Raw genomic sequence first — 27,031 nt, forward strand, 5'->3', positions numbered from 1 at the left:
GTGTTTCTAGATATCAATTTTTTCGATGTCACAGTTAATACCGACATTGGCATACAATATTACTAAAATGCGAACTTCACACAATCAAAAAAGTTTATTTTTGAGCGGAAAAACGCTGATTTAAAAAAAATAAAAGATGAAAGATTTATTTTACCCTACGTTACTCCCAAGAGAGTTGTAAAGACCCATAAATATTACCTGAAGATTACAAATCTCCTCGTCGACACGTTTTCCGCGGCAACCTGGTTCTCCTGCTTGTCCACCATTACACACTCTAGATCTTGATCTGTATCCAGAACCGCATTCTGCACTACAATCACCCCAAGAAGACCAATTTTCCCAGAAAGCACATTGCTGTAGGATACAAAAACAGTTAAAATGGCGTTATGGACTAAACATTGTCGTTTCAAAACTATAAGTATTTAAATCTTACATCACTGTTGCAAACTTCAATTTGTGAAAGGTCTCCTTCGCAAGTCAAACCTTGATCCGCCATTTCATTCAAACAAGCTCTTGATCTAGATCGAACGCCGCCATCGCATGATGCCGAACAGGGGCCGTATGGACCCCATTCTGAGTGGTATGGACATGCCTAGTAATGCAAATGAATGATATTTAGTCGATGAAAAATGAAAAAGATCTACAAATTTGAAACAGTACTGATTCTGAACTTACATATCCGTTGCAGAAGTCTTCTTCAAATGCGGGTCCTTCGCATCCTACATCACCAATATTACCATCAACGCATACTCTGGAGTGAGATCGGATTCCTCCACCACATGGTACACTGCATTCGCCCCAGTTAGTCCACCTTGACCAGAATGGACAACCCTACAAGGGAGAAAACGTTTATGAGAATTCTTAGTTTATTACACACATTGTATACTTACTTGAATAATGCTAAGAACCCTAATGAGAAGCAGATATTTTTTCCCTCAACAATAGAAAAATGGTTTTAAATAAATACAAGAATCTAGCCTATCCAACAAATATATTACGCTTCACTCACGAGTAATTCACATATTTCTTCTTCTCTCGTCTCTCCTTCACAACCTGGATCTCCTTGAAGTCCATTTTTGCATGTTCGTATGTGACTTCTTGTAGCAACACCACAAGTTGCACTGCAGTCAGTCCAAGGTGACCAATCAGTGAAGAACGCACAATTCTGCAAATAGCAATGAAATGAAACATTGAGACTTTGAACCTTTGGTGTGCTTACATAGAAAGTCAATTTATCTGAATAACAATACACCATGATTTTTATTGAGTTTATTTGAAATGTAATTTGTATAAACAAAATTAATTTTAAGTAATTCAATGCTAACAGAACAAAGGCAACATCAGATGTCCAAAGGTATCAATACAAGTCTTACTCCTTCAATGCATTCTGAAATGTCAGTCTCTTGTCCAATACATCCAATTTGTCCAAAAGAACCACCAATGCAAATTCGACTTCTTATACGCTCACCCCGTCCGCATGTGCTGCTGCATTGTGAATATTCTGACCAATCGCTAAGAGTTGGACAAGGCTGAAATGAATAATATCAAAGCAATAGTAAGAATTATTGTTCCCTTTTAACTGGAAGTTAAATTTGATTATTTGTCCTGTGTAAACATGGCATGATCAATGGTATAGAATAATATTCATCATTGTATCTTATACTTACTTGTTCGTTACAGTCTTCCATTTGGTCATCACCTCCCAGGCAACCGATTTGTCCCATGAATCCATATTCGCATTTTCTGCTTCGCCTGGTAACTCCGCCTCCACATGTCAAGCTGCAAGACGACCATGTTGTCCATAGTGTCCAAACGGGACAATCCTGAAAAATCAAAAATATTGGCGAAACTCTGTTTTACTTGCGGCGCGGCGGTGTGGCTCAACGGGCTAAGCGTTAGGAATACGCTCGCCATCGCACCTCTAATCACTCTGCGTGGGTTCGCAGGTTCGAATCCCATGCAGGGATGGTTATGTGCGAGAGGATTGCTGGACTCTTCACCGTCGTTGGGTGGTTCACGTAACCGCTGGTCGGTTACGGCTTCCTCCACCACCAAGTCCATGCTTCCGAAAACACAATACAGTAAAACTAATCCCATATACCCGACTTGGAATGGTAACCGGACGAGAGGCCGTGGTTCGCCATCTGGATAAGCCGTCTTATCGGCTTTCCTCTCCCCCGGGATAAATATGTAAAATCCTATTCTATCCTATCTACTACGAAGTTTATACCTAAACTCCAATCTGACGACGTTTTACCTTCTCCTTTTAGGGTTGTCTGAGATATGACCAAAACAGATAAAATCATTTCATTACTTTTCGTACAATTTTGACAGTGGTGAATATTAAAAAATACCAAAAAATTATTTTTGAGTGATTGCTCAAAATCGATCACAATATTCCTTCTAACCTCTAGATTGCATAGCTCGTCTTCTTCTTCGACACCAATGCAACCAGCTGATCCAGCTTTTCCATAAACACAAACACGAGCTTTAACTCTAGATCCTCCGCCACATGTCACTGAGCAAGAACTGTATTGACTCCATTCAGACCAGAATGGACAAGCCTGTAATGCAAAGGTAAGTTTAAAATAACGAATATTTTACCAAAGCTTCAATTAGCATAATTTTAATTTGCAATAAATTCCAAATGAGAAAAAAAATTCTCACGTCTCCGTTGCAGAATCTTTCATCAGTGTCAGATCCCCCGCATCCAATCTGTCCTTGATCTCCATTGATGCAAACTCTGTTTCTAGATTGGAGTCCTCCATCGCATGATTGCGTACATTGTGACCAGTCAGACCAGTCGGACCAGAATGGACAATCCTGTAGTGCAAAAGGTAGAATTGTTCAATAAAACTTCAACAAAAAGTTAGAGGAGAATAAAGAAAGTATAAAATACTATTTGGTATTTTGCCTATTTAAATATAACAAAAAACAGTTTTTAAAGACAATAAGTTTATCGTAAAACTAGATTCTATCCCCAAATGGGTAGAATTAGGTATAATAATCGCCGTACCGGGCGATTAAGATGCTTCGTAAAATCCTGGTAAGCAAATCAGTGGATTCTTGTAGAATACATTGTTTAGAATGCAGGCCTAGAAATGCCCCATTAAAAATGATGTACTTTCATTTGCACGACACCAAAATTACAAATGTGGAAAAAAGAATTTGTTGGTTTCTGATCCATCACTTAAAAATGTAATCTCACATCGAATCCGCAAGGAGTAGTCTCCGAGTTATCTCCCTCACAGCCTTCATCTCCCATATCACCGTTGATACATTGTCGTCTTCTCTGACGTGTTGATCCACCACAAGTGGCTCCACAAGCAGTAAACGGAGTCCAGGGTGTCCAATAAGCACAGCTCTACAGAAGTTAAAAACAGAAAATTATAACAGTTTTAAAACAACTTCAACACATTTCTCATTCATAGTGATTAATGTGTAGTCTATATACAACATTTTACAAATCAAAATTTAAAACAGTCAGATCTTTTATCGTGATCTTCTGATAGAATATTAACCTAAAATACTTACTCCAACAGCGCATGCTTCCTCATTGATACTTGAGCCGAGACAACCCGGATCTCCTGGATTTCCTCCGATACAATCTCTGTCTTGTATTCTGACTCCAAGGCCACATGTTGCATCACAAGAACTCCATGAAGACCACGATCCCCACCTTTCACAAGGCTGTGGATGATACAAAAATATTAAAATTTCAATATCAAGAAACTATGAGATTGTAATTAATAAAATGTAGCCATGTTATGTGACTGTGACATCATAATCAGTTTTCTCGAAGTGACAATTTGAACATGTTTGGATGTTTGCTGTTATGAAAATACTAGCCGACTTTTAAATAAATGCCGATTTCTACTAAAAAGCTACTATACTGCTATACTTTGTTGATGAAAAAGAATTGCAGTTTGGAGTCTTATGTAAGACTGGAACGGGAAATTATCAACTATTTCCTAATAATAAAGGTTTATCTCATTGCTTTCGACCAGCTGTAAACAAAAACATTCTGAGACAATAAAAAATCTGATTGCAATAACTTACGCTACTGCTGCAGCTTCTTTCATCTCTGAGGTCTTCATCGCAATATGTTCCGTCTGGTCCAAGACATTCTCGCGTCCTGGTACTGACTCCCCCATCACACGTTCTGGTGCATGCTGACCATGGACTCCACTCATCCAATCTGGGACATTCCTATTTAATATATGTATTTTATGAGTATGATGTAAAAACAACAATAAATCTGTAGCCTACTGAATATTTTACTTTAAGAATATATTGAGAAACAAATTTTTTCATTTAATGTGTGATAAATTGTTTCTTCGTCAGGCATACCTCATTATAAAGATGAACAAACAGCTTACCACGAGTTTCATATGATTCAATCAGTACAATGAAACAGTTAAAGTTTATGAATAAAATGGAAAATACCAAAACCGGTACTTACAAATTCATTGCACTCTTCGCTTCTATCTAGAGGTGCATCACATCCAGTGATTGGGTTTCCGTTCAAGCAAACTCTTCGGCTACGTCTCACGCCACCACCACAACTAACAGAGCAGGCTCCCCAGCTTGACCAGTTGGTAACATATGGGCATGGCTGCATTGTAAAAAAAAGATCAAATCAATGCAGGAAAACAGAAAGATACAATTGAACATATTTTTTTCAACAAAAAATCGCCGTATATATTTTGTGAAAATTGTATATTCAAACTTACGTTTGCTCCACAATGGCTCTGTTCAGTTTGTGCACCTTGGCATCCAAAGTCTCCAGGATTTCCGTTGATGCATTCTCTCGAATGAGTTCTACGTCCTCCTCCACAAGTATTAGAGCATTCTGACCATATTGACCACTCTCCCCAGAATGGACATTCCTAAACGCAAATTTAGAGCAAGTTAAATGTAATGTAACTGCATTGTCTCTCATTGTCACATTAAATCATTGTGAAATTTATATCGGTCTGTTTGGAAATATTAATTGTATTTTAAAATAGCATAATGTTAAATAAGATGTTAATTACAGCAGATAGATATTCATTGTTCATTGAGTCATTTAAAATGTACAATTCTAATGCTTTTCATGTTCATGGTGTGTGTCAGGCTATAGCTAATGCGAACTCGAGACTTGAGATATCTCGATTCATGTCATAAGTCGATTCATGTTAAATTATTTTGCAGTCATTTTAAATTGTTTTCTTTGTTGGTTCATGAAGCATATGGGTAATATTTAAAAGTAACTCACGGTAACGGCACAGACTTCTTCATTCATGTCGGGGCCAAGACATCCTTCTTCCCCATTGATGCCATTAATGCAAACTCTAGATCTCGATCTTAGGTTTCTCGTTCCACAAGCACCTTCGCAACTTGTCCAAGTTGTCCAATCTGACCAAAATGGACAAGCCCCTTGAATGCAAGACACAATTTCTAATGCACGACCAGAACATCCCTCAGCTGGATCTCCCTGACTGTCAAGGCAGACTCGTGAATGTGATCGCTGTCCTTTACCACATGATACTGAACAGAAGGTCCATTCTGTCCATTCACTGTATCTCGGACAATCCTGTTACAGAAAAAAATATTATCATATGATCCTTTTAAAGAACCCAGCCCTCTAATGTTAGAAAAGACAAGAACATTTCACTTATACAAACATAACATACATTAAAATTCCAGTTGCAAATTTTCAAACTTTATTTTTATTTATAGAAAATATGGTATTTATTCGTTCTCATGTAACTCGTTTATTATCACAAAATAAATATCAGATCATATTTGATTGCAGGTAGTGTTTTTATTCTTACTCGGATGTTGCAGATATCAGATTCAGTTGCTCTTCCTTCACATCCAATATCTCCTGGAACCCCACCCATACAAATACGTGTTCGCGTGATTCGGCCTGTGCCGCATGATGCACTGCATTCTGATGATTCGGACCACTGACTCCATTCAGGACAAGGCTGAAAAATACCGTCATATTAGGCCAATGTATTGACTGAAGAATTTAATTTGTGGTCACAGAAAAAGTGAGACTATTCTCAAACAACTTTATCTAAAAAGCTGATTAGGCAGATATGGTTTTGTTCGAACAGAATTGTTTAATATGGGACTTACATTTGAGTTGCAGCCTCTAGGTTCACTGGACTGCCCTGCACATCCCACATCACCAGCATCGCCATTGATACAAGTTCTTATACGGGTCTGGAAACCTCCATCACAGGTAGCAGAACAAACTCGCCAACCTGACCATGATGACCAGTAGGAACATGGCTAAAAATTAAAATCAGTCATATACAATAAATTACATTTTTAAATCTAAAGATTTAAGGAAAATATATTATGATATATTGTGAATATGAGAATGTGTAATTCGTTACCTCTCCGTTGCAATATCTTTCTTCTGTTGTTGGGCCTACACATCCCTTCATACCAACAATGCCGTTGATGCAAATTCTCTCATGTGTTTGCACTCCACCTCCACACAATGCAGAACAATCACTATAGTCGGACCATTCAGACCATGTTGGACAAACCTAGAAGTGGAAACACGGTTTAAGCACAGATAAGAAACAAAAAATATAAAGCAGTAGCTTTGTATCAAAGAGTAAAATCAAAATATGAAAGAAGCACAAACGCACTAAAAATTGATTCAATTTGCATTTTACTTGGTATCTCATTCCAGAGCATTAACAATGACATAATAAAGTGTGTTCACGACTCCGATCCCGAGAAAAAATTGAACTACCAAGAACATAACAGCTTCTGAAGTATCGTAGATGCGTGTCTCATAAAATGATAGAATAATGTTCGAAAAATGTAAATTTACCGTGTCAACATTGCAGGCTCCTATCTCACTTGTTTCACCCTCTTCACATCCAAATTCGCCAGCAACACCGTGATTGCAGTATCTGTATCTTCGTCTAGTTCCACCAGAGCATGTCATAGAACACAGCCCCCATGAAGCCCATTCTGACCAGGCTGGGCAAGGCTAAACAAAACGGTTGATTAGTTGACGCTTGTATGAATTGATAGATACGATGTGTAAAATACTGCCGGTCAAATTCTTATCATAATATTCGAAGTTCTTGCTATATTCTGTATTAGATAATATTCGTTCCCACAGAAAGAACGTGATAGCCAATTGTATGGTTATTAAAATTTAGTAGACGCGAAATTACATGAAGTCTCATGAGAGTATGGCCGATCAATTGGATAATGAGCAGGGCCATCTATGCTGGTATCAAAATATACAGATATCTGGTTAAAACCCCATTTCGTTTGTCTCAAACCCCACTCAGAGTAAGATGAGTACAGTGAAATATCTGAATTAAAATGACCAGAATGATACAGATTATTTTACATCACAATGACTATCTACGCATAAAAGACGTCCTGTTCGTGGCCTCATTTAGAGAGCAGTTGCGAAATATCATGAAACAATTATCTGATATGTGGAATTGCGTATTTTACAATCTTAGTTAACATCAACTTGAAGAGTGCAAATGAACTGACTTTCCTAATGTAACTATTAATAATACGTTAGACTTACTTCTGGGTTGCAAGTCGATCTCATAACAGTAGGTCCCCTGCATCCAACATCGCCAGGTGCACCGTTGATACAAGTTCTTGTGCGTGTTGTTTCGCCTCCACCACATCTTGCCGTGCAAGCTGTCCATTCAGTGTAGACAGACCAGTATGGGCATGACTAAAAGTGAAGATAATTTCATTTGGATATCAAGAAAACTTTCTTGATGCTGAACAAAAAATTATTATAGAATGGAAACGTTGATGGTGATTTAAACGTTTTCATCTAGTAATTGTTCGACAGCTTGTCCGCTACAAAGTACGAAGTATACTGAAAAATATTAATTTTTATAAGCGGAGTGAAAGTTTCTTACCACTACTGTGTATAAAAGTCTATATTTAAAATAAAAAAGCTCACCTCTGCATTGCATTCACGCTGTTGTAAGAAATCACCATCACATCCAGCATCTCCTTGGAATCCATTGAAACATGTACGCACTCGTCTTGCAAGACCTCCACCGCAAGTATTTGAACATGTTGACCAATCACCCCACTCGGCCCAGTTTGGACATGCCTATAATGAGAGATATGGTATATATATCAAAAAAAGCATAATTATATTACAGAATCTATACCGCGGCAGAATGTTTACAGAATGCATAGAAACTGGCGAGAATATAGTATTTACTTGTTCGTTGCAAAGCATTTCTTCAATGGATGGTCCTTCACAATCTCCTTCATTTCCATTGAGACAAGTTCTTCTGTGTACACGGACACCACCTCCGCATGATCGAGAACAGGCACCCCATTCTCCCCATACTGAGTAGTAAGGACAAGCTTGTGCATTACAGAAAGCCATTTGTACTCTGGTTCCGGCACATCCACGATCGCCAATGTTACCATTTATACAAATTCTTTCTCGTTGGTAAACTCCACCCCCACAAGATTCAGAACAAGACGACCAACCCTGCCAAGGAGCCCAAGATGGACAAGGCTGTAAATGTAAAAATAAAGTTTTTATGAAAATTTTATTCACATTATTCAGCCATCAATTTATTTGAATGTACTTACATCTGAGTTACATGGAGCTGATTGAATAAGATCACCTTCGCACTCGATATCCTCAGGTCCACCATTGACGCAAACTCTTGTACGACGAGTTTGGCCACCATCACAAAGTTTATCACATTCAGACCAGGGTGTCCATTCAGACAGATGGGGGCAAATCTAGTAATGTGTTGACAAAATGTTATTTAATGTTAAAAATAATGTGTTGAAAAGTCAACAAGAAATGAAAAAAGGGAGACCGAAATAAAATTTTGTAAAATAAATTACTACAATATTTCAGTTTCATGGTCTTGTGCTCGAGACTACGCTAGCCAAGGCCGAATAAAAAAAGGTTAGGTCATGTATACATTTGAAAGAATTTTTGTTCAGAACGTTATCACAGGCCAAGTAGTAAAATAAAGTTTTTTCTGAATATCGTCAATTCATAGTCACGTACAAAATTCTTACCGAACCGAAGCACAGACTTTCCTCTGATTCAGCTCCTTCACATCCACGATCTCCTGGTCTTCCACCGTTACATGCTCTGAAATGTGTCCTTGTACCATATCCACATGTGACACTACATCTTGACCATTCACCCCATTCTGACCAATCAGCACATATCTGAAAAAGACAGAAGATTTTTCCATCAGTGCGCTTATCTTAAGTAATAATAAGTAATATGAGTTGTAAAAATGTCGAAAAGATTTCGCTATTCAACTAATTATGCTTAAGATATTAATGAGGACTCGTAATCTTTCAGAGTAACGTTCTTACATTTCCTCTACATCGTCTTCTATCTTCTGGAAGTCCGAAGCATCCAAAGAAACCAGCTTCGCCACCGATGCAAGATCGTTCACGAGATTGAAGACCAAAACCACATTGTCTACTGCAGATTCCCCAATCTGACCAATCAGACCATCGTGGACAATCCTGTTTTAAAAGTAAAATTTGAGAAAAATTTGAACAATAAAATATACGAGAGCGATGAATATTAACTATTATCAGGTGGGTAAAACCACAGAGATAACCATATTGGCGGCGCAGGTTACAAATATCATGAATAAACTCCTCGTCCAACACTTCTCTCTAAAGTTAACAAAGTAGACAGTAAATAAACTAAACGAACTCCAAATAAAAGTTCATATTATGATCCCACTTACATCGACATTACAACGTCTAACCGCTACAGGTCCTGCACCTCTGCATCCGGGCGATCCAACCTCGCCGTTGACACAGATCCTTGTTCTGTTCATTTCTCCACCACCACAAGGAGAACTACATTGAGACCAAGATGACCAAGCAGCCCAAAAAGCGCATACCTAAAAATGAGTAGAATGATTGCAAAATAAATCGGCAAGGTATGCTGACTGCATTATTTTTTCCATTCATATTTCATTAAAGACTTACAGAATCTGAGCAAGCATGTTCTTCCAATGGACTGCCGATACATCCTCTTTCGCCTGGAAGTCCATTGTTGCAAGTTCGGAACCGTGTTCGAGATCCTTGACCACAAGTTGCACTGCATGCTGAATATTCCCTCCATTCAGACCAGAATGGACACGGCTGCAGTAAAATAGACATAACAAAAAATTATTACTTGAATATAATATGGTAGGTAACAAGTTTCGGTGTATTTCTAACAGAGAAGAATTTTTTCCATGGAAAGGAGACCGACAAGGTGACCTAATCAGGTGACGATTTGTGGAAATAGTTAACCAATTGTTTCAGATGTACGAGATTGACACTGTTTACATTAGAATGAAACAAGCACATACCATTTCATTACAAGCTTCGTCTCTGTATTCATCGCCGATACAACCAGGCTCTCCAAAGTATCCATTATTACAAGTACGAGATTGTCTTCTTATTCCCCCACCACATGATTCAGAACATGAACTCCAGCTGCTCCAATTGCTGAAAGAAGGACAGGCCTAAAAAAGAAAAAAAGAGAAACATATGTATTAATAAGGCATTGTTGAATATTATTCAGAAATTATAAAAATAAGATCAAACACAATACTCTGGGAAAAGAAGAATATATGGGGAATCTCATTATCCCGTGCGTCATTGCTGTAGTTTTTATTGACTAAATGGACAATTTCCTAAACAGGATTAATTCATTATTTCGGCTAACTAACTATCAACAATTTGCACTAATATTTTCTATTGTTATATGAAGTACAAACTGCAAATGAATGAAACATTACCTTTTCATTGCAATCTTCCGTTTGTGATGCAATTCCGTCACAAGTTATTCTATCGCCACTGTTTATACAAACACGAGTTCTTGTTCTTGATCCTCCGCCACATGTAGCTGAACAGCTTGACCATCTTCTCCATTTTGACCATTCAGCACAAGGCTCTTCATTACATACGACTTCGTCAACTGCGCTTCCAGGACATCCTTCACCATCCGGCAAGCAAATTCTTACTCGAGTTGCCGTTCCACCGTTACAGAAAGCACTACATTCAGAGAATTCGCCCCATTCTGACCAGTCCGGACAGTCCTACAAAATAAATTAGAAAACAGCTTAAGCATAGAATAGGATTTTTCATATTCATCCCAAGAAGAGGAAAAGACGATAGCTTAATCCTATGGCTAATTACGACCTCATGGTGGAGAAAGACATAACCGACCAGACAAGTCCTCTGGCACAAAACGATTTCTCACCGGATTCAAACCAATGAATTCCAGAGGTGCTGCGATGGCAAATGTGTTCCTAACATGTGACACTAGCCCATTCATAAATGTCGTTTCAGATGCATTTATATAGTAGTTTCATTTATATTATGAAGTTTGTGTAAAATCAAAATCAAACACTCACTCTAACATTGCACGATCTTCGTTCTGACGATGGCCCAACACAATTTCCGCCAATGCATACTCGGATTCTTCTTGTGGACCCCTGACCACATGAGGCACTACATACCGCCCATGATTCCCATGGTCCCCATTCCGGGCAATTCTGTAGATTCAACAAAATATGTTAGATAAAAAAGTTGTAACTGTTGAAGTAGTATGTACCTGAAATGCTATTCAGAATTGAGTTTAAAAATGGAAATTTATCCCAATTGGGGTTATGCAAAATACTATTCAGTTTTGCTTCAAATTGACTTTCATGAGATGTTTAATTGAACATGAAATGAACCTGTAACACTGACAAAGTAATAAAAGATATGGACACTTTCCATATGCAAAATATTCAAATTAATCAGATGTTTAATTGAACATGAAATGAACCTGTAACACTGACAAAGTAATAAAAGATATGGACACTTTCCATAAGCAAAATATTCAAATTAGATTCCACTTGCCTCCTCGTTACAGTCTCTTGTTTCAGTCAAAAGTCCTTCGCATCCAACCATACCTTGGTTACTATTAACACATATACGAGATCGACGTTCTATTCCGCCTCCACATAATGCAGAACAACCTCCCCAGACAGACCAGTCAGAAAAGTAAGGACAGGCCTAAATAAAGTTGATAATAAAGTTTTGTATAACATTCCAAAAACATGAAAAAGTCTGATAGAGATATTTCTATCATGCAAATTTAACTCACATCCCCATTACAATATTGTGTTTCAACTCCACTTCCAGTACAACCTCTCATTCCCTCAGTACCTCCAATACATTCTCTTGCATGTGTTCTGCTACCACCATCGCATGTTGCACTACAGGGACTCCATGGCGACCAATCTCCCCAGAATTCACAATCCTAAATTGAAAATTCATATATTGAAATGGCAGTGGATAAATATTTGTAAGGATAGGCTCTATAATATATACTTATACAGTGTTTAATTTAGATATAAATTGCAAATACTATATCACTAAACGTACAGATCAACAGTTAATCAATAAATTTAGATCAGAATAATGATGAGGAAATATCATCCTCACATGGAAAAGCAAAGAATTTTTCGTATACTCTTCCTAACAAATCGCTCAGTATATTATATAACTCCAAGTCTAACCAACAAGAACCTAGCGTTTGAAGTTGTCTAACAAAAAAGAAAATAAACTTACATCGGTTTCACAAGCTTCTTGAGCATCAGGTGATCCTTCGCAACCTTCATCGCCTGGCTCTCCATTGATGCATATTCTCGAATGAACTCTAATTCCACCACCACAGGTCGCAGTACAGGCAGACCAAATACCCCAAGGTGACCAGTAAGCACAACTCTGTGAAATTATTTTGCAATTGTTAAGTAATATTTGTCAGATAAAATAAGTGGCAGCGTTTAATTCAATCTCTATATTCAATTTCTTTCATTAAAAATTACTATGTTGTCTTACCTTTCTGTTACATGGTTTTTCTTCGACAGTTATGCCAACGCATCCGTCCATGCCGATATCTCCATTCAAGCAAACACGAGTGTGAGTCCTGACACCGAGCCCACATTCTGAACTGCAGAGAGACCATGCTTGCCAGGGACTCCACATTGGACAGTCCTACAACATGTTTCGAATGTTTAAAGTTTTGTCTCATTTTTTATGGTTTTGTTCCAAAGATTTTGTGAGAACATACCTGATTCTGGCATTCCTGGGTCCTGCGATCATCCCCAGGACACCCGGCGTCACCTCGAATTCCATCAATACATCTTCTGCGTTGGTATTGTATACCACCTCCACATGTTGCTGAACATTCAGACCAAGATCTTGACCATGTTCCCCAGGTCGAGCATTGCTGTTGTGATAACAATATCTTATTTAGTGTCTCAATAAAGTTGACAAGTTAGGATAAGATAAAACGTCGCGCAACCTCGATATTCTGCGTCAAGCTCCATCATCATAATTTTTTTAATCGCAGATTATTCAATAGCGGTCTTATTGATTGTAATTGAATTATTATTCAAACGTAACATATTGATAAAATTTAATGCCGAAATCCACGCACAATGCACATGGTCTAAAATGTCATTTACTTTAGAAATAAAACCATGGATTAAAATGAGAAAATTAGGATGAAAATAACACGAACGTTTCCGGCGCAAATTCCAACGTCTTGTTCTGAACCTTCACATCCAGATCCTCCAGGTTCGCCATTGAGACATATTCTAGTTCTAGTTCGTGTACCTTCCCCGCATTCAACAGTACATGATGACCAGGATGCCCAGAATGACCATGACGGACAGGCCTACAATCAGTAAAAAACAATCGTTTAAGAATCGTTTGATCTATGTGCAGCAGTTGTACTTCATGATTTTTGTTTTACAATCAGAGCACTTTTTTCACTATGACCCTGCACCCTCAAGTCTGGAAGTTTGACCGATAAATCAAATTTATAAAAGACGCGCTTTTCCTGACGGTGGTAACATTACACATTTTTGTAATTTGCTTGGTTGTCCCTTTTTTATCCCAAACTGCGGGCAACAGCAATGCGAAAAGAAAATAACGCACAGTTAATTAGCAATAGATAAATATTTAAATTTTATTCAGATCCAGATTCTTCAGTGTGAAAAAGATTCTCAATTAAGAAGACATTTTTCTCATTTCGATATGAGATATACCACACCTTTCAAAAGAACCAACGAAAAATATCAAATGCACAGACGCCTACCTCATCATTGCATGCACGATCTTCGTATTCTCGAGCAGTGCATCCCGGATCTCCAATTTCTCCTCCAATACAGAATCTAGTTCTTCTGGAGATTCCTCCTCCACAAGTAGCTGAACAAGATCCCCATGATGCCCACATTGACATTTTGGTGCACGGCTGTTTCGGGATAAAATATAAGGGTAAATCATGGTGCTAAATATGAAATGATGGTAATGCTTTTTATCAGATTTATCCAAGTGAAATATCTTGTTTTAACATCACGTCTTATTTTAGTGTGTTGCATGCAGTCGATTTGTATCATACGAGCAATAGGTTGACCTACATGTAGTACAACGATTATTGTAAATATCATGTTTACAAACAACTTAAAATTTTAATGAACCACTTCCGATAATTACATTACATGAGCTTAATTTGCGTGTTAAGAAAACATCGCTATTTAATTTTCCACTTACGTCATCCAAAAAAAATATTCCTAAATTTTTATAGTACTTGTTCGTCTGTCATATTTGATAGAGAATTACAGTATAAAGATATTTTTACTTTTGACAAATTGACAAAAATGACATTAAGGCCTTTGTCGTCCCAGACATTTGGAATTCGTCATGAAAATGTAAGTGCAAATGTTTCTCTTGTTGACTTACGATGTGATTATACCAAAGCAATATTTTCTAAGCTCCAGAACTACTTATCGGCATGATATTTATAGTACAAATAAAGTACGAGACACGGAAGTAGTCTTTACAACATTAAATTGAATATTAATATATTGTTTTGTATAATACATGTTTCAATGCAAAGATTCACGTGAAATTATCATAGTACTAGATACTTTTGAGTTTGGAAAAGTATGTCGGCGTTATACCGTAAAACTAAAATGTGGATACTTGTGTATTAGTGCTAAATCTGCGTGAAGTCTGCTAGTGCCTGAAACACGTACTGTGGCCCTATTTATAGTGTCTAATATAGTTTGTAACTATTACGTTAGTAATGTAGTAGTTTGTAACTACTACGTCTTGTAACTATTATTATGCAGTTGTGTCTCATTAAGTATAAATTGTAATATCCAGACTAGTGAGTAGTAAGTGCGTGCCAATCGTACCAAACACAATTTCAAGTAGAGTGAATCGGTACAATTCGGTATATTACTTACTTTGTTTGTTCGGGTTTAACTTATAATATTCATTTGAACAATTTACCAATACTGGTATTAAAACTTATATATCTATACATGCAGTGTTAGTAGGAACAGACAAAAAAAAATAGAGAGACAAACATCCGAGGTGCATATAAATTTTATTAAATAATAAAAGTAGTCAGAAATAGAGAACATTAAGGGTCAAGTGAAAAGTTAAAAGAAATGGAACTGAGATAATATTAGTTATACATGCATATTAAAATTTATAGATTCGAAAATAATAAACTAGAATAAACGAGGTGGGTTAGTTTAATGCACAATAAAAAGAGATACAAACAAATATATACAGAAAAGATACAACGATTCTGAGAGGAAATATAGGTAGGGAAAACAGATCTTGCTTACTTCTGTATAACAGGTATTGTTATACTTGGTAAAATATTGGAGATAAAGAAGGGTGTTGAAGAAAATGAATCAGACATGCAGTCAAAAAAGAACATTTAAATTGGACAGCATAGTTATTATTTTACGAAATACGACAAAATATTATGTTATGTGAAGATGTTAATATAATGTGCAAAGAATATAAAACGAAAAGCAGAACGAAGAAAAGCAGGCAGCAGCATGAGTAATACTCGTCTTCAGCAAGTAAGCCAGTTGAATAAATAAGCTTGTTAACTTGTTAACTTAACCGAATTGAGGACAGAAAAGTGAGATAAGGTGTAAATATTTGGCATTCCGATGCAATAGTGTTGCAGACTAACCACAGAATTGCATCCTTGCGTTTGATAATCATCTCCGAAGCAGTTAACATCCCCAGGTACACCATGTAGACAAATTCTGCTTCGTGTTCTAATACCGCCATCACAATCTCTGGTGCAAATGCTCCATAATGACCATTCCAGCCATCTGCTACACGGCTAATTATAAAAAAAAAGACATAGATGAATTATACTCTGCCTTATAAAGATATTAGACCTCTCAAATATGTAAAAGTATGCTCTTACTAACTCTTTCCAATATTTGAATTAGCTTGATGTATTCATTGGTCGCTAGCCATAATATATATTCAGTGATACTTCACCTTGGATAAATTAAGATGAGCATTCTAAAAGCATAATTAACAAAGTATCAATTGGTACAAACCTCGGCGTTGCAAAGTCTGGAAGACAGTCGTGGTCCGTAACATCCTCTTATACCGGCTTCGCCGCCGATACAGAATCTGCTTCGAGATTGAGAACCTCCACCACAAGAGGAATCACATTCGGTCCAGAAACTCCATTCATCCCATCTTGGACATTCCTGAATATTTAAAAAATGCAATCGTAGAAAGTTGATATAGTGCAAAGCGCGTGCTTAATTTTTAAAAGTAGCTTGAACTAATTTCAACGTAGATAGGTATTACTTTATTGAAAACGAAACACATAATTTAGTAATAATTTATCGTTGAAATAAATAAATTAGCAATACCAATAAAACCACAATGCTGCATAAGCCCATTTTTGCACAATCACATGAAATTCCAAATTTTTCTAATCGAAGTAAAAGTCTTACCTCGGTAGCGCATACTTCTGTAGCTGTTTCTTCTCCTTCACATCCAAGAACACCGGTGGCACCAAACATGCACATTCTTGTGCGTGTGATAATTCCACCACCGCATGTAACTGGACAAGGTCCTTCAAATGACCACTCAGACCATCTGGGGCACGGTCCTGCATTGCAAGCTTTAGCTTCAAAGTCGATGCCAACGCATTCATTAAGAATGGCAAACCCGTCAGTGCAAACCCGTGTTCTAACTTGACGACCTCTACCACAAGTTACATCGCACGCAGAATATAAAGTCCAGGCGCTCCAGTCAGCTGTGAGGTTAAAGGTAATGTTATTCATGAAGTAGGCTGATGTGGAATATTCTAGAGTTATGAGAGACAACTCATCTAATACGAAATACCAACCAAACAAAAATTGGCTACATACACCAAGAATGTACGGAACTGTGGGTCTGTAGACCATACAAAACCGGCAAAATTTCAGCCTTTTATACCACAGTAGCTCATTACATCTACATGGCTAATGTTATGAATTCCCTTTAACAAACATAGGTTTTTCACTTCTTGTAAGATTATAATTATCATTTATATTTGACGTGCTAATATTTTCGCTATTGTTCCTTATAAAAACTTTACCTTTTCTGCAGGCAAATCTGGTTACTTCCGCCACAACTTCAAGCAATGCTGAGAAATCACCAACAAGAAGTACGTTCTCGGAATCTGGATCAGTAGCAATGGCATTCAATTCCGATTCTACAATTTGATCAGTTACACCAATGACAACAACCTTCACACCAAGATCTTTGAGTTGCTGTAGATTAAAAGTGAAAGTTGAGGCCGAATGACTACAAGTAAACGAACAGCGAGATGAATTGATATAAAAATATTTGTACAATTCACGTCACAAATTATATTGCAAAAAAAACAGTTATTAGTATGTTGAACTTTAACTATGTTGCCTTGGCTTTCCAAACATTTCTGGGCAGAGCCACGGCCCCAAGATCTCAGAGTTCACGACCCCATATAGTGCGTAATAAATTTGATAAGCTAAATTGGATATACGATGAGACTCGATCTTTTCAAATAAAGTAATACTCTAGCTTAGCGTTTCCCAACCTTTTCTGGTCGTGGACTGTTTTCTCACCGGCGAAAACTTTCGTGGACACAACGTCAGTTTATTGCAACCGTACTCTGTGTGAAGAAGTAATAAAACCAAACACAACAGAATTTTAACAAATTTCTAAATCGGAAATTCGCCGCAATTACGCGTTTGTTAAAAAGCCGACTTTTTAGTGTATAAATGGTCTTTTCTGTCGCACAATATTCAATCCATGACAACGACGAGAACTTAAAATGTCCTTCTATTTTAATTTAATTGTGTTCATGGTCATCCGCTGTTGCGTCGACTTATGACAAGATGAAAGCATTACTTCTTCAAAATGTCACGACAATCTGCGAACATAATAATGTGAGAATATATTGCCCGTTTTAATACGTTTTTTGCAAAGTTGCGAATTTGTTATCGCCGTTAGAAAAGTCCTTCTATAGGCTATAAATTTTCAGAAAGTACAACTTGATTCATTACTTATTAAAAATATAATTAAAGTATATATATTAGTAAAAAAAAAAAATATTTATCGCATTGCTGTAATATTAATTTAATTGTGATCATTTTGATCTGCGGTTGTGTTGACGAAATAAACGCAATACTACAATATTATAACAATCCGTGGACACAAAAATGCGTGGTAAAGTGCCAGATTATATTTTGTTTTGATTCGTTTTTTTCTGAATTTGACAAATCTGAGCTGTCCGTACAACGCTTACGGCGCTCCAGTACTGTACGTACCGATGTGGAGGCAGTAAAGCAAAGAATACCAAGTGAAAATGCCCTGATACGTATACTACAGCAGCACCCGAAATTTTGCGATTTGCAATGTCTAAAAAGAGTTTTTAATCGGACGCGGCCCATCATAAAACAAAACTTATGGTGTACTCCGTTTTATTATTAGTATTTGGTATTGCCGCTTTTCAATTCAGAAAATTTAGGTTGCCACCATCGACATCTACCAGAAAAAAAAATTTATTCCTCGTTGTTCTAGCTCGCGAGAAACACCACTTAGGTATTGCTGACTCGTGTTTTCGACGTAAATTCGCCAGTGATTTGTGAAATCCAATCGTTTGATTAAGCGACGCGCAAGTGACCTGTCGCGTCACCTGTTACCAAATTTTCGAATAGTAAATTTATATTCTAATAGTTGAATATTCGAATATATGCCCAGCCCTACTCAGTATCCAGTAATTATTGACTCGATTAATGTTATGTGAATAAACCTGCTTTTTAAGTTTTATTCAAATTCTAACGTAAATCGTGACTTGGCCGATGGATAAGTTTCGCAAAAACGTTTGCGGCCCGCATTGAATTTCTGGCTCGTTGCGGACTCATTCAAACGCTCCGCGGACTCATTTGAGACCGCGGACTCCGGTTGGGAAACACTGCTCTAGCTACTAGTAGCTTGCCTGTAGTATATTCGGACAATAGTTGTAAAATAGTACTGACGTGAAAACATTTCACTAATCTCTTAAAATTGAAATACATTTAATATATCTGCAAACGAAATCTAATTGTAGCCTTTGTGCTCTGTATATTACCAGGATAGCTCAATTAATGGTATTAACATTGAATAACAGTATAACAATTACCTTCACGGATGTCTCTGGGAAGTCTTGGGCTTTTCCATCAGTGAGTACAATAGCTAAATCAGGCACACCCTCTCTGTTTTGTTCCGTATTACCAAATATATTTGTAGCAGCATATTCTAAAGCCTGGCCAGTGAATGTACCACTGCCATCATATCTCATATTTGAAATTTCTCGTAGCGCTTGATCAGTGTCCAGTCTATCAGCAAAGTTGAACAAAAGATCAACGTCTCTGTTATAACGCAGAGCAGCAAGCTGTAAAAATAAATGATTAGTAAGTAGCCAAATAAAATGCAAAAGACTCTCAACAATTTCGCATGATGACCCAAACTTTTTCTTACATATATATGTAAATAATTCTATGGAACATATGTGCTTTTTAATGTCAGCATTATTCATTGTCGTATCATATAGAAATGTGAATATTGTGCAAGGTTGCCAGAATATAGGACTGTCTTAATTAAACTATAAACCACACAAATTGCTTGCTGGTAATATGAAAATGAAAGAAATTCCACCTCTAACTTCCGGGCTTAATTAAAAACATAATATGCAAAAAATCTTACTCTAGTATGTTCTTCCCCAATAGTAAGTCGTCGAACAATTTGTCTCAAGAAACGACGAACAATCTCAAAGTTATCAGCTTTGATGCTGCTACTGGAATCAATTATGAGAGCCAAATCCAGCATATCACACTCTGTGTTTGGGTAAAATCGAAAGAAAATATGCGTTAATAAAACTAACAAAAAAATCAAGCAATTCAAATTATAATAATATTGTATGTAGAATATTGATACTATAAAACAGGTATAATGAAACTCGAATGATTTACTCTTTCAAATACACCCTGAAATAATATTGTCAAGTATGAAATATCGAATACCGCAACAGAGAAATTGGCAGAAATATGGCAATATAAAAATTGAATTTACTTTTAGAGTACTTTCAAGTTTATTTTCTGTCTGACTATCCGATAGCAAATGCTTAAAATACCTCATTTCTAATTATATATTTCTATAAAACAATCTCATACCGGATGTTATTGAGACATTTCCGAGCCCTAACAGATTTTCACTACAATAGATATGCTAACCAATTATATACCAAAAATTAGAGGATAATTTGAAAAAATATTCTTACCAAGTTCAACTGGTTGTTCTGTGAAATAGAAACAAATAACATAATTTAAAACATTTTAATTCGACACTTAAATATGAGAGAAAAGCTTTATATTCAGGTTTTTAATATTTGAGATAGATATTAAAATAAATATTGAATAAAATTGGACTGGTGAATTTTCTAAGGAAATTTCAGCTTCCGATTGTATTGTGTGGTAGGATAATAAATTATCAGCAGTTTATAGTTGAATAATGTAAAATAATAACAAACATTTCAGCAAAGATAAAACCTAACGCTATGAAATTATAGTTAAACTTACCACATTTTTCAACATTGCATTCTCTAAGCTCTGATTCTTCGTCATTACATCCAGGATCTCCAATGTCACCGTTAATACAAGCTCTGGTTCGTTCCTAAATGTTTGTAAGTGTTATTAAAGATATGCTGTCTGAAAAAAATTACAGTTCGAATCGTTTTTCCCTCTATTCCTCTTTCTGATTTATATTTCACACTTTGGAATCTCTCATTTTTCTCTCTCGCTTTCGTTTTATTTTTTGTTTTGTGCAAAATAAATAAAATACAATATTACCTGGTAACCTCCGTCACAAGTAGCTGAACATTCAACCCACGATCCCCACGGTGTCCAACTTGGACATGAACCTTCATTACAGGAAACCATATCCTGATCTAGTCCTTCACATCCACGTTGTCCCGGCTCGCCGCCTACACAAAGCCTAAAACGTGTCCTGGTACCAATGTTGCATGTTACGCTGCACAGGCCAACAAAGCTCCATGGTGTCCATGATCGACATTCCTAAAAAATAATTGTACATTTTAAATCCTGCAATCTGCAATATTTGATTCTAACAATAACACAGACTAAACATACATAATCATTGCATGTTTCTTCTTCTCTCTCGTCAGCAATGCATCCAAAATCTTCGAATGTTCCATAAGAACAATCACGAATTCTTTCTCGGACTCCTCCGCCACATGTAGCTGAGCAAGTAGACCACTGACTCCATTCAGTCAGACGAGCTATAAAGAAACATTTAGCAAGTTGAATGAAAAAACAGTCTCCATCAATAGATTATTGTATAAATTGTTGTACTTAAAAACGAATACTTACGACAGGGTACTCTATTACAAGCTTCATCTTCAAATTCAGCTCCAACGCATCCAAGATCACCAGCTGATCCGAAAGCACAACTTCTTGTCCTTCTTCTCGTTCCTTGATCTCCACACGAAAATTGACATTCTGTCCAACTTGTCCAGTCACGCCATGATGGGCAGACCTAATTTTTGGATGTACATGTTCAAAATCAAGTACTAATATTATACTCAAACACATAACTTCCTGCTATCCAATAAAATTTCATCAACATTTAATAACCAAATGCCGTTGAATGACAGTATAAAATAAGTTTGGTATCGTTAACCCTTTTTTTTAAGTTTAAATGAATAATAGTGCATTAATTAAATGCCATAAAAGTCCGCGATCACGTGCGACTACTACGACAGCGTCGCAAAGATCGACGATTGTTAGGCACACTTCAAGGGGGTTTTGGGATGGCAGAATATCTTTATAATTCATAGCAAAACACGTTGGTATCTCGAAAAACAAGCGAATCCTATATTCAATCAGGTTCAGAAAGATAATAACCAAAAATTCGATTCAAATTTCTTAGTAGATGACATCATTTTGTGAGTACAATACAATCATCCAAAACATGATTAATGGTAAAATCTTCACCAACCTGGCCATTGCATGAACGGAATTCTTCTGGTGTTCCCTCGCATCCACTATCTCCTACGATACCGTAAAAACATTGTCGTCGTCTGATTTGTTCTCCTCCTCCGCAAGTCACACTGCAGACATCCCATCCAGACCATTTGTCCCATATGGGACAGTTTTGTCCATTACATTCAATCATTTCTTGATCACCTCCTGTAGAGCATCCAGGAAGTCCAATCTATAAACGAGAAAAATTACAGGTTTTATACATATTGAATAAATAATGTTTTTCATTATAATAAGCTTATGTATGTATAGCTTACCAATCCGTTTATACATTCTCTCACTCTTGTTCTGAAGCCGCCTCCGCACGTAACAGTACAACTGGAGTATTCCAGCCAAGCACCCCATCCTGGACATTCAAAGTCGCTGCAAAGTGAGCTTTGTGTGGCTAAACCTTCACATCCCGGCTCACCTGATAACAGTTTATATGATAATTATCATTTCCAACATCTACTTATTAGTTGAAAAGTTTTTATAAGTTATCAAAGCCCGCTTTACCTTCTTCTCCTCCAATGCACACTCTAGTTCTAACTTGAATTCCACCATCACACGTTTTTGAGCATTCTTCATATGGCGACCAATCACTCCATGTTGCACATTCCATTTCATTGCAACGACGGGGCTGAGAAGGTGGTCCAAGACATCCTTGTTCTCCGGGCACACCATACGAACATTGACGTGTACGTGACTAAATATAACCATATATAATGAATAATATGAAAGTATACTGAACCAAAAAAAACTACTAAAACCTTATAAATACATACCTGTGTTCCTCCATTGCAGCGAGCTGAGCAAGCTCCCCATTCATCCCACGCAGACCATGTCGGACATGGTCTCACGTTACAATTTTCTGAAAATGTTGCAGAACCAATACAACCTATTTCTCCTTCTTCTCCATACAAACAAACTCGCGCTCGCATTCGGGTACCAGTTCCACAAGATTCGCTGTAATAAGCGACACAAAACATTTAGTCAGTATGGTAAGCCATTGACATGTCATAGCCATTGATTTGCGAATACACTCATCTTGTATTATGTATGACTTAAGATATATATGTAAAAACTCTTATATATATTAACTTGATAGCGAAATAAACTGTAAGTCGTTTTCACCTGCACTCGCTCCATTCACCCCATCCTTCCCATGTTGGGCATGGTCGAATATACTCAGGATCGCATTCGTCAGTCTCCATCATATCCCCAATGCATCCAGGCATTCCTCTTGTACCGAACATACACTCTCTGGTTCTGATCACTGTTCCTTGGCCACATGAAGAGGAACAAGCAGACCAGAAACTCCATTCAGACCAACTTTCGCATTCCTGAAAGAAAAACATGCTCTCCATATTTTAAACCAATGCTTCCCTTCTTCGGAAAGAAGAGAAGTTTGATAAAAAATTGCAGCGATGTTTTGTGGATCCAAGTTGTTTGTCCGTAATTCGGCTGTGAATTATCCTCTGCCTTCTCTGGAATGTAATTTCTTTTTTCTTTTCGTGTGTTGCCAAGACTTCATCTCCGTTAAATTCTGCAATCCTGTTAACCTGTATACCCTAATATGCCGAGCACCATTTCAAATTATTAAATCTTTCTTACCCCTTCATTACATTCTATTTCCACTCTGCTGTCTCCTAAGCATCCATCGCTTATACCAGCAATACCGCCAATACATTCGCGTACTCTGATGAGAACTCCGTCATTGCATGTCACGCTACATTCTCCATCAGACCAAGGACCCCATTCAGAGCAAGTATCAGTGTTGCAGGTTTGGACATCTTCGCTATTTCCTTGGCAGTTTCCAAGTCCAGCAAATCCATCTGTGCGAAAATTAGGTTGAAATAGATAATGAGAAAACTTAATATTTAGAAACCTATACATGTAACATAGGCTGTCGTTGGTGGTTGTTTTTCCAACCTATTCGCTCGCCATTTATTTAGTCGCCATGAGCGTTGCAAATTAATTCCCACATACAACAATGTTTGAACTTTCGAAGTTTCAATAATGACATACTTTTGCATGTTCTTGTTCTAGTAGTAATGCCGCCATCGCAATCAGCAGAGCATTCAGACCAGGATTCCCATTCAGTCCAACTTTCACATTCTTGAATGTTGCAGGTTTGTTCGTCTTCAGCGGGTCCAAAACAACCGATATCCCCAACTTCACCGTTGATACAAGTTCGTGTCCTTACAATTAAACCGCCACCGCAGTCAGCAGAACATTGGCTGTAATCTGACCATTCACTCCAGTTGGCACAGTCTTTAGTATTACATGAGGTTTCCTTCAAAATTAACATGGCAGAATAAATAAACATATGGTGTAATCATCTAATGAGAACATAAATTATGATGAAGCAAGATTATCAATATGAGAATGCTCTAAAAGTCCCAACAAATAGGGGTAGAATTGATTGAAATAAGATATATTTAGTTGTTCCACAATAATAACTCTTTCAATCGTGGTTGATACGACTTTTGTTTTGGCTATAGATTAAAAACGCACTATATTGCTTGCACAACGACTCCCAAGTTGTTCACATTTACATACCTCTAGATCTCTTCCTTCACACCCAGGACCACCCGCTTCACCGCCATTACATCTTCTTGTTCTCTTTTGAATTCCAGTTCCACATTCTTGATTACATGAAGACCAGGAATCCCATGACTCCCAAGAAGCACATGCTTGATTGTTGCAGGTTAAGATTTCTTGGCTGTCACCAATGCAGCCGGTTCCTCCAAAGCATTCCCTATTTGAAAAATATCGTTGTTTTAAATACAAAATAAACCATGATCCAAAGTAGTTAAAACAGTCTTTTCTTGCTGATAACCATCTATTCATTCTATTGAATATTGTATTATTGTAAATATTGACGCTCACCTAGTTCTGGTTTGAATACCACCACCGCAATCTGCACTACAAACACCGTAATCTGTCCATTGTCCCCAGAAAGAACATGTAGGAATGCTTGCGAAACATTCAGCCACTTCTTCTGCATCAACGGCTGGTGCACAACCCTGATCTCCAATGTTGCCATTGGTGCATATACGAGTTCGACGGTAGGTTCCTGGAAATAGAATCATTTTGGATTTGAAGTAGCGTTAATCGGGATTTTTCAGAAGCAAAGACATAATATGATATATTATATTCAAAGAACTTGAAGTTCAACTAACTTTCAAAAATGATAGTAAATATATTACAGATATTAAAATTTGCAATTATGTTTACCTTTGCCACAGGTCACAGAACATTCGCTGAATTCTGTCCATCCTCCCCAAGTGGTAACTGGGCAAGGAGGTATAGAATCACACGGAATAACATCTACAGCACTTCCTGCACATCCACCTTGTCCTGCATTGCCTCCAATACATTTTCTGCGCAAATAAAATGAGATTTTTTTTAGTGATATTATCTAAAGTCGTAGACATAATTAAGTATGAAGATTGGTTAATAACTGTGTCGTATGTGTATGATCTCACAAAAGAGTCTCACAACCTTGCAACCGTGCAACCAGAATTGACACGACATAACTAATTTTCAACCAACTGGTCAACTTAAATAATGCATCATCGTCCGCTGCACAAAAAAGTTGAATAACAATTATTCAGCAGATGACGTCGCTTCCAACATAATGCCGATCTGGCGCTTCCAGGTGCATTCAGGGCCGTTCAAGAGCATAGAACCTCGAAAAAGAAAGTGGTTCAGTGCGACTGCTCTTTGTAAGAAGAAGATAGAGAATAAATCAAAAAGAGTTTGGGTTAAAAGAGAAGTGTTTGTTAATTAAAGTTGTTGATTTTCTTTGTAGTTGATGCTGGAGTTAGTTCGTGTTAGTCCATGATCCGGTTTAACGCGAACCTTCGCTTAATAATGTATCCACGTCCACATGTGTGGCTGCATTCCGTGCTTGTCCACGAAGACCAAGTGCTTGCGTCTTCACATGGCTCGTCAAAACAGCTTTTAGTTTGTGAAGCACTTCCAGTACATTTATCGTTGTCTTGCGCACCGGACGGTGAACGGCAGGATCTGGAAAATGATGAATGATTACAAAAGTTAGAAATCAATTATGTGATGAAGTGTATAATTAAAGGAAATATGTAAATAGTCATATTCAAATCAAATTGCATTGTTACGCATTGTAGTGCAACTTAATAACAGTAAAAACAAGTCGACTCAATAATAATTAATGGTTACCTGAATCTGAAATGCCGTCCAGGACCACACGATTCTGAACATGCGGTATATTCTCCCCAAGATGACCATGAATATTGCTCAGGGCATTTTGGTATTTCTGCAGTGCATGGTATATCACGACTGTTTTGTCCGGGGCAAGGTGCACCTCCATATGATGTACACGATCTGTAACGGAAAATTGAATGAGGTCTGAATTGTGGTTACCAAATTTCGCTGCACATGAACAAAAATAATTGGCTCAAAAAACAGCATGTTTTAGCATTGACTGTATTATATCACTAATAACTAATGCGTGGCACTTATTGGACAGGAAGTAGACCCGTTGTTGTTTTGTGAATAATTGTTTTTTCTCCAAAACTATTGGATCCATCGATGTCCGATTTTACTATTCAAAA

At 37.2% G+C, this 27,031-nt stretch overlaps 1 protein-coding gene across 2 annotated transcripts in view; it reads right to left on the bottom strand.

The window, feature by feature from the left end:
• LOC120335429 (uncharacterized) overlaps window positions 1–27,031 on the bottom strand; it is a 73,110-nt gene that overhangs the window by 34,678 nt on the left and 11,401 nt on the right. Inside the window, exons 20-78 of one of the 2 annotated variants that reach the window (XM_078109643.1) lie at window positions 26,637–26,801; window positions 26,301–26,468; window positions 25,674–25,819; window positions 25,326–25,512; window positions 24,996–25,194; window positions 24,462–24,729; window positions 24,048–24,268; window positions 23,568–23,776; window positions 23,219–23,399; window positions 22,950–23,139; window positions 22,712–22,863; window positions 22,411–22,626; window positions 21,783–21,948; window positions 21,543–21,691; window positions 21,243–21,467; window positions 20,973–21,066; window positions 20,675–20,692; window positions 20,101–20,231; window positions 19,538–19,789; window positions 17,471–17,645; window positions 16,842–17,146; window positions 16,434–16,589; window positions 16,052–16,207; window positions 14,150–14,305; window positions 13,571–13,726; window positions 13,118–13,276; window positions 12,886–13,041; window positions 12,616–12,771; window positions 12,149–12,304; window positions 11,902–12,057; window positions 11,412–11,552; window positions 10,794–11,093; window positions 10,362–10,517; window positions 9,994–10,149; window positions 9,747–9,905; window positions 9,361–9,516; window positions 9,052–9,207; window positions 8,608–8,763; window positions 8,225–8,530; window positions 7,955–8,110; window positions 7,562–7,717; window positions 6,839–7,000; window positions 6,390–6,545; window positions 6,127–6,282; window positions 5,817–5,972; window positions 5,258–5,575; window positions 4,734–4,889; window positions 4,463–4,615; window positions 4,060–4,209; window positions 3,535–3,690; window positions 3,209–3,364; window positions 2,668–2,823; window positions 2,409–2,564; window positions 1,668–1,823; window positions 1,374–1,529; window positions 1,010–1,165; window positions 676–831; window positions 434–592; window positions 199–354 (exon numbers count right to left, since the gene is read on the bottom strand). In XM_078109643.1, the coding sequence (XP_077965769.1) occupies window positions 199–354; window positions 434–592; window positions 676–831; window positions 1,010–1,165; window positions 1,374–1,529; window positions 1,668–1,823; window positions 2,409–2,564; window positions 2,668–2,823; window positions 3,209–3,364; window positions 3,535–3,690; window positions 4,060–4,209; window positions 4,463–4,615; window positions 4,734–4,889; window positions 5,258–5,575; window positions 5,817–5,972; window positions 6,127–6,282; window positions 6,390–6,545; window positions 6,839–7,000; window positions 7,562–7,717; window positions 7,955–8,110; window positions 8,225–8,530; window positions 8,608–8,763; window positions 9,052–9,207; window positions 9,361–9,516; window positions 9,747–9,905; window positions 9,994–10,149; window positions 10,362–10,517; window positions 10,794–11,093; window positions 11,412–11,552; window positions 11,902–12,057; window positions 12,149–12,304; window positions 12,616–12,771; window positions 12,886–13,041; window positions 13,118–13,276; window positions 13,571–13,726; window positions 14,150–14,305; window positions 16,052–16,207; window positions 16,434–16,589; window positions 16,842–17,146; window positions 17,471–17,645; window positions 19,538–19,789; window positions 20,101–20,231; window positions 20,675–20,692; window positions 20,973–21,066; window positions 21,243–21,467; window positions 21,543–21,691; window positions 21,783–21,948; window positions 22,411–22,626; window positions 22,712–22,863; window positions 22,950–23,139; window positions 23,219–23,399; window positions 23,568–23,776; window positions 24,048–24,268; window positions 24,462–24,729; window positions 24,996–25,194; window positions 25,326–25,512; window positions 25,674–25,819; window positions 26,301–26,468; window positions 26,637–26,801 (10,192 nt within the window). The remainder of the gene's footprint in view (window positions 1–198; window positions 355–433; window positions 593–675; window positions 832–1,009; window positions 1,166–1,373; window positions 1,530–1,667; window positions 1,824–2,408; window positions 2,565–2,667; window positions 2,824–3,208; window positions 3,365–3,534; window positions 3,691–4,059; window positions 4,210–4,462; window positions 4,616–4,733; window positions 4,890–5,257; window positions 5,576–5,816; window positions 5,973–6,126; window positions 6,283–6,389; window positions 6,546–6,838; window positions 7,001–7,561; window positions 7,718–7,954; window positions 8,111–8,224; window positions 8,531–8,607; window positions 8,764–9,051; window positions 9,208–9,360; window positions 9,517–9,746; window positions 9,906–9,993; window positions 10,150–10,361; window positions 10,518–10,793; window positions 11,094–11,411; window positions 11,553–11,901; window positions 12,058–12,148; window positions 12,305–12,615; window positions 12,772–12,885; window positions 13,042–13,117; window positions 13,277–13,570; window positions 13,727–14,149; window positions 14,306–16,051; window positions 16,208–16,433; window positions 16,590–16,841; window positions 17,147–17,470; window positions 17,646–19,537; window positions 19,790–20,100; window positions 20,232–20,674; window positions 20,693–20,972; window positions 21,067–21,242; window positions 21,468–21,542; window positions 21,692–21,782; window positions 21,949–22,410; window positions 22,627–22,711; window positions 22,864–22,949; window positions 23,140–23,218; window positions 23,400–23,567; window positions 23,777–24,047; window positions 24,269–24,461; window positions 24,730–24,995; window positions 25,195–25,325; window positions 25,513–25,673; window positions 25,820–26,300; window positions 26,469–26,636; window positions 26,802–27,031) is intronic. The other variant, XM_078109644.1, reaches the window with a different exon arrangement.

Source organism: Styela clava, chromosome 2 (genome assembly GCF_964204865.1).
Source record: "Styela clava chromosome 2, kaStyClav1.hap1.2, whole genome shotgun sequence".
Lineage (NCBI taxonomy): Eukaryota > Metazoa > Chordata > Ascidiacea > Stolidobranchia > Styelidae > Styela > Styela clava.